General features: G+C 54.8%; 1 protein-coding gene across 1 annotated transcript in view; it reads left to right on the top strand.

The window, feature by feature from the left end:
- Positions 1-1,677: 1,677 nt before the first annotated feature.
- The window catches only part of KMT2D (lysine methyltransferase 2D), a 40,094-nt gene continuing 32,007 nt past the window's right edge, over positions 1,678-9,764 (top strand). Inside the window, exons 1-11 of the mRNA XM_006091577.3 lie at positions 1,678-1,983; positions 6,227-6,312; positions 6,573-6,699; positions 6,896-7,119; positions 7,230-7,339; positions 7,516-7,678; positions 8,013-8,178; positions 8,278-8,392; positions 8,532-8,689; positions 8,865-9,010; positions 9,146-9,732. Coding sequence (XP_006091639.1) covers positions 6,264-6,312; positions 6,573-6,699; positions 6,896-7,119; positions 7,230-7,339; positions 7,516-7,678; positions 8,013-8,178; positions 8,278-8,392; positions 8,532-8,689; positions 8,865-9,010; positions 9,146-9,732 — 1,845 coding nt within the window. The 5' untranslated portion in view covers positions 1,678-1,983; positions 6,227-6,263. The remainder of the gene's footprint in view (positions 1,984-6,226; positions 6,313-6,572; positions 6,700-6,895; positions 7,120-7,229; positions 7,340-7,515; positions 7,679-8,012; positions 8,179-8,277; positions 8,393-8,531; positions 8,690-8,864; positions 9,011-9,145; positions 9,733-9,764) is intronic.

Raw genomic sequence — 9,764 nt, 5'->3', positions numbered from 1 at the left:
ATAAAGTATCTAGGACATAATGAATTTGTATCCTCTTGACCATCCTTTGGGTACAGCTAAGACAGAAAAGGCATTCCATTCCTCATCCAGACTTATGGTGGTGGTGGTGGGGGGGGGTCTGCAAACAGAGTGTTTGGGATCTGCAAACAGTACTCCAGCCAGGATCCAAGGTACAGCCCCTCTAGTTTACTAAAAAAAAGGGGGGGGGGGAGACACAGGCCCTGAAGATCCGAAAAGACTGGGGGTCGGGGCACCCGGGAAAGAAAGGGAACTACATTTATGTTTTGATGGGGGAGGTGTGTGGTAATGGGGGGTTACTGACAGTATATTTTCCTCACGAGGGGTATTGAGAGTCAGAAGCAACGACTCGTTCCGCTTTTCCTTCGGTCCCTGAACGTGGCAAGAAGCCACCCTTTGCAGCGCCAGGCGCCGTGCCTCACTTTCTCCATTTGCGGACTCCAGTTCCCAAGATGCAGAGCAGCGGCCAATCTCCTGGCTCTTCTTCTATCCCCCTCCCAGGAAAGATTGCTTCTGGTTAATTCAAGGGGGCAGCGGGAGTTTCGGGGACCTAGAACTCCAAGGGAACGGGACTAGAAAGTGGCCGAAGTCCTAGCTTCCCGAACCGGGCAGTGAAGGAGGCAGTGCCAGGGCCCGGGCGCGGAGGAGGGGGGCTTCGTTCCCACGTGTCTGCCCGGCGGCCGCCCGGCGCCGCCGGGGTTAACGCGCGGCGGAGGGATCCCGCAGCGTGTGCGTAGAACTGCAGAGTCACAGCCTTTCCTCCGAGAGGGCCGTATCCCTCCGCTGCTCCGCTCCAACACAAAATAGGGCCAATCTTCTCCTTTCTCCCCTTCTCGAGCGGGGTTCCCCAGGCCAAAGGGCCCCCCCGGGTCTTGCACCGGAGGCTTCCAGGATCTCCACGACCGCTGCCGAGACCTTGGGCCAGGAAGTAGCCCCTTCGCAGGAACCACCCTACCGGCCGAACAGGAGGCGGAGGGGGGGGAGGCGGAGCGGCGCCGCGCTGCACTACTTTCCTCTCCGGTTGCAAATGGCTGCCTCGTTCCCCACTTTCCGCTCAGTTTCCTGACCCCCCGGCGCCGGGAGCCGGGGTTGGGCCGTACACCTCGAGGCCCCCCGCGACCACAGCCAGCCGGGGGTCGAGGGAGTGTCGCCGATCTGAGCCGGCCAGGCCGGGGGCGGGGCAGCTCCGGAGGCCAGAGGGGAAGGGAGGCGAGCGCAGGGCCTGGAGCGGCCGGTGGAGAGCGGGCAGAGGGCTCGCACCGCCCGCCCCTTCCTCTTCCTCGCCCACCTACCCTCCTCCCTTCCCCGGGGGGGAGCAGAAGGTGGGGGGCTCGAAGCCGCCGAGGGCGAGCGCTCGGGGTCGAGGAGCCCGGCGCTGGGTGTGTGTCAGGTTCAGCCCCGCGGCCCCGCCGTCTCCGCGTCGCCGTAGCTCGCGCGGCCCCGGGGCGCCGGCCCGGGCGGGGAGAGGGGCTCGGCGCTCCCGCGAGGGGCTCCCGTGCCATCCGGGCCGGCGCGGGGCGGCGCGGCGTTTCTTCCGGGCCGCTGGGGAGGCGCCTCGACGTTCCATCTGGAGAGCCTCGACATCCTGCCCGAGCCCGGCGCCGACGCCAGGGAGCTGGCCCGGCCCGAGGATTGAGAGGCCACCCGACGACACGGATGCGGAGCTCTGCGCTCACGAGATCAAAGTCAGCGGTGCTCTCTTTGTGTCCCTCGGGATTCGCCGCCCTCGGGCTGTCCCATGGAAACCTAAACTGCTGGAACCTGAAGCGCAGAACCCGTCTTTGGCTTCTTGCTTTTTTTTTGGAGGGGAGGGTGGCCACTCCGACCTGGATTTACCGTTCTTGGCCACCCTCAGCCCCCCCGTGCGGGGGGCGGCTGTGATCGCTCTGGCGGTTGGAGGTCGGGGAGCGGCCCGGGCTCTGGCCATGTTCTCGGATGAGGATTCCTGGATCGCCCTGTGAAGAGGTGAGTGAAGTCCGTCCGGCCAAGGCCCAGAAAGGGCTGGACTCGGGGCACCGCCAGATGGACTGTCTTGGCCGGAGCTGGCCTTTAGGTTGGAGAAAGGGGTGCCAGGGCAGAGGAGGGCTCTGCTGGCAGGGTCTGTCAAGGGAACCTGAGCCAGTGGCGGGGGCAGAACTGAGGCCTGGTGTCTTGGGGTGTGCCTCGTTAAAGACTGGGGGTTCAGGGAACCACGGGAGTTTTGGAAGCCCGGCCAGATCGCCTCTCGGCCTGTTTATTTTTGTGTTGGGGGAGCTCTACTCAAGTAGGTCCCAGGCCCCGATGCCAGCACCAATCCCCATCGACTCCTGCTGCTCCCTCAGGGTTCCTTGTGGGCCTTGGGAACAGAATAACTTGGGAGGGTGGCTGGGGTGCCACTGCCAGGTCAGACTTACTGCCAGGTTGGACTTTAAGGTTGTTCTTGCCCATTGGGGTCCTCAGCAGTCCTCTGGGAGACTCAAGGAATCCTGGGTCCTTCACCAGGCCTTCTTTTACTGTGGACAGGGGACAGTGTGTGCAAACTGACTAGTGTGATGAAGGGGGTGGCTGGTGCAAGGAGGAGGTGGGGCTGGGGGCAGTCCGGCCTTGCTGGTCAACTTTAAACTACCCCTGCCTGGCAAAGTGACCGCAGGGAGGCCTAGTGCTGTCTTAGCCTGGTTTGCCTCCCCTCCTCTCAGGATGGACATAATCTCTAGGGGATTATGGAGGAGGCAGTTGAGATTTGCTCCCTGCGAATGTGGGCTGCAAAAAATGGCTTTTGTCTCCCGCTTTCTCAGGACCTGGTGTGGTGAGCTGGTTGCTCCTAAGTCTTTGGCCAATCCTGCAGGCCCATCCCAACCTCTCCAACCCTTTTTGATCAGGGAATGTTAACTGGCCCTCTGCTCCTGTCCCAATCCTTACTGTATCTCTTTGGAGGAGAAATGATCTGCAGAGTTTCTTTCTGCAGAAGCTAGTGTTTCCAAACCAGTCCGGAGGTACTGAGGAGAAGGGGTATACATGTGAGTGTAGGAAGAGTGCAGCATGAGCCTCATGCCTCTGGGCCCTGGGCTGGGACAGCCCCTCTCGCAGCTGTCATGCTGCCCAGCCGGGATTTGGCTGGTGTGTTTTACTTCTTCACTCCACCCCCTGAAACATACATACATGGGCTAGATCTCTTTGAGCCTGGTCTTGGGAAGGAGAAAATAGGGATTTTGCCCTTGAAAGATTTCTGGATATTAACCCCAAGGTGGGAGGTGGCACAGGGGTGGTAGAGTGAGGTTAGCTGTCACCCATGCTCTCTGCCCCTGCCTCCTATGGAAGACCCCTCCTGTTGTCTGTCCTCAGTGAACTTCCTTAGGAGGGGCCTCTCGCTGTTAGCTGTGGATTGCCTCAGGTTTACCCAGGGACTGTCTTGAGTAACCGGTGGTCCGCGGATCACTGGTGGTCCGAAAGGTTGGTGACTGCTGGTCTAGATAGAGGGTCTACAGGACTAGTGTTGCCATTTGGATTCTTCCTAGAGGGTCAACCCAAAATGAGGGTGGGGAGAGGTGTGGTTTGATTCTCAGGTTGGGAACCAGGAAGTCCTGAGTCCTACAGAAGTTGTTCACTCAAGAGCCTGCTTCAGCCTTTCACCCCTCCAAGCCTCCATTTCCCCCTTGGCTGGGAAAATGGAGTTAAAGCTATTGGTCTGGGATAGAGGCAGAGAGGAAAGTGTGCCACCCTGTCTTCTTCCTTGCTGTTTTGGGCTTCTTAGGCCTAGGACTAAGGGGAGCCAGCACAGTTTTACTCCCTAGATCTGTACTTCTGGGGATCTCTAGTTACCCAGAGGAAGCCTAGCCAGGCATTAGCTCATTTTAGAACTAGTGAAAAAACCCTTGATGTATATATGTGTGTGTGGTTTCTGGCTGTGAATGATGGGACAGGGAACCTGTGGTATTTATTTGTTTAGATCTGTTCAGGGGCCTGTCAGCTGGGACTCAGCATTGGGGTGCAGGTGCTAGACTGCAGGGGTAGGGAAATGGGGCTCAGGCTTCTCGGAGTTACCCCTAGATACAGTGCAGCTTGGAGGACATTCTCTTCTTCACTTTGTGATCTCTCTTCTTCTGTGGCTCCATGAGTGAGGCTGTGGCTTTGGAGGATGTTGGTACTCTGTCTCCCAAGGCTGGATGCAGGTGGTTTCTGTACCTCCTCAAGCTGTGCTCGGGGGAGGGCAGAGGAATTTGTCCCTCTGGCCTTGTGTGAGGCAGTCTTCCTCCCACCCACTGTATTATCACTGTTGCTTTTTATTTGTGACTCCTTTGGACTTAACTTTAAGAGCAGAGCAGGTGGAAGATCTTTGGGGGCATACAGTAAAATTCACATATTTAGGAAATTTTGAAGCTTTCTGGGTGTGGTCAAGCCTTGAATGACTGAACAGGAAGAGGAGCCTGGCTGGTGCCCTGACCTCCAGCCCCTGCTTCTCATAGGTGGCTTCTAAGGGCCCCTTGAAGTTCCAGAGCAGCTTTTCTTGGGCCTGCCAGATAACCACCTTGCTTTCCTTTCAGGTGTGGTTGTATGGTAGGTTTTGGGAAGAGATGGTTTGGGAATGGAGGGAACAGGCATCAAGTGATACTTCACTTTCCTAATCTAGTAGATTCTGATAGTTTGGGGGGAATAAAATAAAATTTCCTTTCCTGTGACATGTCACAGAGGCTCATTATTAATCTCTGGAAGTGGAGTGTGAGTTCAGGGAATGAAGACTAATATTGTGGTTCTTAAAGTAATTGATTTATTGATCCTGGGCACCTTTGAGGGTTTCCCCTGTCTCATCTGCCCCAGTCACTCAACCCCAAGTGGCTGACAAGGTTATTTGGTAGTTGGTTTGAGAAGAGGGGCTTGTCCTTGCTAAGGTTTGTATGTGACCCCTCTGGTTAAACAAAAGGAGTCGAAAAGGCGAGAGATAAACTTCTCAAATTTTATTTAGAGTTCTGTTTTAGGGATTCTCCCCACCCTCCTCCTTCCCTGGGAATACTATACTTTTCTTTCTCTGCTTAAGCCCTTACCTTAGATACCACTAATAGCTGCTGGCACCTATCCCTTTCCTTCCTTCTGTAGGAACCCTTTTTTCTACTTTACTCTGTAATTTTTCTTATTCTTCTTTCTTTTTTGGGCTGTGTTTAGTTCTCTCTGAGGTTTAGGAAAATATGCCCAAAGATGTGGGTCTCAATCTTCTTATGTATAACTTTAACGTTTGTTTCATTTGGCTCTGATATAGGCAGGCATATTTTAGAAGAGGGGACCGTTACTCCACACCCCCATAGTGCGTGTGGAAACCCTGGTTGACAGAAGAGGAAGGAAGCTACTCTGCTGGGCTGTGTCCTGTCCTGTTTAGAACTCCTCCAAGTGGCAGTGTGCTTCCTGAGACTACAACTCCCAGCATGCCTAGCTTCAGGCCTGGCTACACATGCTCAGTGACTCTTAAGGCCCACTTCTGTTAACTACTAGGGATATCTTAGGAGGAAGGGCAGTTGGCGTTGCTAAGGGCAACAACCTGAGGACTTCAGGCTGGGTGAGATCCTGAGTTCAGTTGCTGCAGGGGCCAGGCCTGAGCTGGATTTGGATAGGCAGTGGGTAGAAATTGGGGAGTTTCTTATGTTGTGATTGGGTTGTCCTGGTTGGAACCAGTGGAGGTTGGGGAGATCTATCCATACCTGGGCTTTAGTTTCAGTAACGTGTTCTACAGCCTGCAAGACCCCAGACTCTGTCTCTGGGAGAGGGATTTCAGCTGTACTCAGACTTCTTGGATTATGATTACCCATTGGTTGGCACTGACAGACTTCTAGGATGGTAGCTGACTTGAGGCCTCAGGGAAAAGGATAGGGGTAGGGCCCACCAGAAGCCCAGAACTCAGATGTGAGGCAAAGGACGCTACTGTAGCTGTAGACTGGATGTGCTTCTAGTTGGATGCTATTGCCCTGGGAACTCTTAGGAGTTAGGAAGTGAGAAAAGGGAGGGGATCCTCTGAGAATCCAGAGTTGGAGAAGAGGGTCAGTGTTTATCTGGGGAGGAAGTAGGCAGTGGGATAAAGGTTAGGCAGAACTCTTTTGTCATTAGTGCAGGAATTGTAAGTATGGCTTTGTTCTGATTTCTGTAAGGTCTAGATACCATTAGCTGCATTCCTCCTAGGATTCTGGGAAAAGTGTTTAGTGGAGAGACTTTCTGAGCATACAGATATCTTTTTTGGCTTTGACAGGTCTCCCCGAGAGGGCCCTGCCCAGTCGGAGAGAGGGATGGATAGCCAGAAGCCGCCTGGTGAGGATAAAGATTCAGAACCGGCAGGTGAGTAGGGCAAATTTTGGGTTTACTGACAGCTTTCTGCTAATCCCAGACAACCTTAAATTTCTAGTCCTGGCACAAGGACAGGAGCTAAGTCTGTCTAATAGATGGGTAATTGAAGGACTTTGTTCTTTGGGACAAAAGTCAAAATGCCCTCAGTGTGATCCACCAACGGTTTTAGATAATCTCATAGGTCTGGTGACTAGACTAGTATTTAAATAGTGGATGATGGCTGATGTATGCTTCTCTGTTTGTTCGTTCAGCTGATGGACATGCAGCCTCTGAGGAGTCAGGTGCCACTGAGGCAGACCTTCCCAACCCACATGTGGTGGAGGTATCTGTGCCCACTTCTGGGGGTCTCAGGCCTCAGGAACCACCTCAGGACCGCAGGTAACTAGTTTGGGGAAATGAGGACATAAGGGTACAAAAGGATTTGATTTGAGATTCTGGGGGCATTCAAGAGGAATATTTAGGAAAATGAGTGTTTGGGAAGCACAAGTGTGTTAAATCATGGGGTTGTCGGGGGGTATGGGGGGATGACTGTGGGCAGGGGCCTGGCATGGTGCTGATGCTTGTGTGTCCACAGTGGGGGTCCACTGCGGCGTTGTGCTCTCTGTAACTGCGGGGAGCCCAGTCTGCATGGGCAGCGGGAGCTACGGCGCTTTGAGTTGCCATTTGACTGGCCCCGGTGTCCAGTGGTGTCTCCTGGGGGGAACTCAGAGCACAGTGAGGCAGCACTGCCCAGTGAGGACCTATCACAGATTGGTTTCCCTGAGGGCCTGACACCTGCCCACCTAGGAGAGCCTGGAGGTAAGTAACGGACCTGGGCAGGAAAGAGGGTAGGGGCTGGGTGGTCCAAAGCCAGCGATCACCTTTTTGTTAATTCATTCCTTTCTGTTTGCCTTTTTCTACTTATACAGGGTCCTGCTGGGCTCACCATTGGTGTGCCGTGTGGTCGGCCGGTGTATGGGGGAAGGGGGGCCCAGAGCTATGTGGTGTGGACAAGGCCATCTTCTCAGGGATCTCACAGGTGGGGCTGGGGCCAGGGGATTGCATAGGTAAAGGGCAGGGTGGACAGGGTTATTGGGCTTCTGAGAGTCAGGGTAGAATTAGAAGGGCAGTGGGCATAGTGGGGCAGAGCTAGTGCCTGATATATTGCTCTGGAGTGAGCTGACTGGCACTGAGGCTTTGTTTCCACCCTGGCAGCGCTGCTCCCACTGCACCAGGCTCGGTGCCTCCATCCCTTGTCGCTCACCTGGATGCCCACGGCTTTACCACTTCCCCTGTGCCACTGCCAGCGGTTCCTTCTTATCCATGAAAACACTGCAGCTGCTATGCCCGGAGCACAGTGAGGGTGCCGCACATCTGGGTGAGAAGTCCTGCTCTTTGTACATCAGGCAATGAGGGGTCAAGAGTGCCTGGGGTTTGTACTTTGCAGAGCACTATCAACGATGGTAATTTTATACTGTCATTCTGCCTCATTAAAATAGGTGCGAACTTTGAGAGTGCAGGGGCTTTGCCTGTCTTATTTACTATGATGTCTGCAATGCCTAGAACAATGCCTAGCATATATTAGGCAGACACTTAGTAACTGTGTATTTGTTCATTCTGGTCCATGGAATGCCTGTTATGTAGACGGCACTGTCCTGAGACCTGCAAGGAATCCATATCTGACCTGTGTTCTCTGTCCCTTTTGACTGCAGAGGAGGCTCGTTGTGCAGTATGTGAGGGACCAGGGGAATTGTGTGACCTGTTCTTCTGTACCAGTTGTGGGCATCACTATCATGGGGCCTGCCTGGACACTGCTCTGACTGCCCGCAAGCGTGCTGGCTGGCAGTGCCCTGAATGCAAAGTGTGCCAAGCCTGCAGGTAAGAAGGGGAAGGCAGGAGGAAAGCCTTAGGCAAAGCACAGCTTAGGGTTAAAAACAAGGGCAGGGAGGGACCCTGTTATGTGCCCTGTCTCTGCAGGAAACCTGGGAATGACTCTAAGATGTTGGTCTGTGAGACGTGTGACAAAGGATACCATACCTTCTGCCTAAAACCACCTATGGAAGAACTGCCTGCTCACTCTTGGAAGTGCAAGGTGAGGGTCCTTGATCCTGCCTTACTCTTCTAATTCTGCCTCCTATAACATCTGGAGTTTCTCTGTTGTGACAAGTCCCATGCTCCCCTCTAGTCTCTGCTGTCTGACTGATGGCTGTTTTGCTTTCTCCTTTCTCTAGGCGTGCCGGGTATGCCGGTCCTGTGGGGCAGGCTCAGCAGAGCTGAATCCCAACTCTGAGTGGTTCGAGAACTACTCACTCTGTTATCGCTGTCACAAAACCCAGGGAGGACAGCCTATCAGTTCTGTTGCTGAGCAGCGTTCTGCTGTCTGTAGCAGGTAAGTAGTGTGGACTGAAAGAGATTGGACTGCGGGATCGGAAGTGCTGAGATTGGCAGAGGGAGCCCTAAGATGGGCAGTACAACCCATGGCATTCATGCCTTACCCCAGTACACTCTCTAGGAGTTGATAGCTGATGAGAGCCACAATGCCTACTCCCCTGTACCCTCTGCAGATTCTCACCCCCAGAGCCTGGCGATACCCCCACTGATGAGCCCGATGCTCTGTACGTTGCATGCCAAGGGCAGCCAAAGGGTGGGCACGTGACCTCTATGCAACCCAAGGAACCGGGGCCCCTGCAATGTGAAGCCAAACCACTAGGTGAGTAGGGTTTGAGGGTCCATGAAAGTCCCCTTCTGTTCTGTGGTAAGGGACAGTTTCTGCTCTGCCTTAGACTCTGTACTTTCTGTGGAGTGGAGTTGAGCTAGATAGAAGCACAGTATGTTATATCTACAGGGAGAGCAGGGGCCCAACTTGAGCCACAGTTGGAGGCCCCCCTAAATGAGGAGATGCCACTGCTGCCCCCACCTGAGGAGTCGCCCCTGTCCCCACCACCTGAGGAATCACCCACATCCCCGCCGCCTGAGGCATCTCGTCTATCCCCACCGCCTGAGGAATCACCCCTCTCTCCACCGCCTGAGGAGTCTCCTCTGTCTCCCCCACCTGAATCATCACCTTTTTCTCCACTGGAAGAGTCACCCTTTTCTCCACCAGAGGAGTCACCCCCATCTCCTCCACTTGAGACACCCCTGTCCCCACCACCTGAAGCATCACCCCTGAACCCACCATTTGAGGAGTCTCCCCTGTCCCCACCACCCGAGGAATTACCCACTTCCCCACCACCTGAAGCATCTCGCCTGTCTCCACCACCTGAGGAGTCACCCATGTCTCCTCCACCTGAAGAGTCACCCATGTCTCCACCACCTGAGGCATCGCGTATGTTCCCACCATTTGAAGAATCTCCCCTGTCCCCCCCACCAGAGGAGTCTCCCCTCTCCCCACCAGCCGAGGCTTCACGCTTGTCCGCACCACCTGAGGAGTCAGCCGGACCCCGCCACCGGGGAGACTCGGCGTA

This window comes from Myotis lucifugus, unplaced genomic scaffold (genome assembly GCF_000147115.1).
Source record: "Myotis lucifugus unplaced genomic scaffold, Myoluc2.0 scaffold_91, whole genome shotgun sequence".
Classification (NCBI taxonomy): domain Eukaryota; kingdom Metazoa; phylum Chordata; class Mammalia; order Chiroptera; family Vespertilionidae; genus Myotis; species Myotis lucifugus.
Note: the sequence above shows the minus strand (reverse complement) of the source record. Positions and strands in the feature narration are given on the sequence as shown.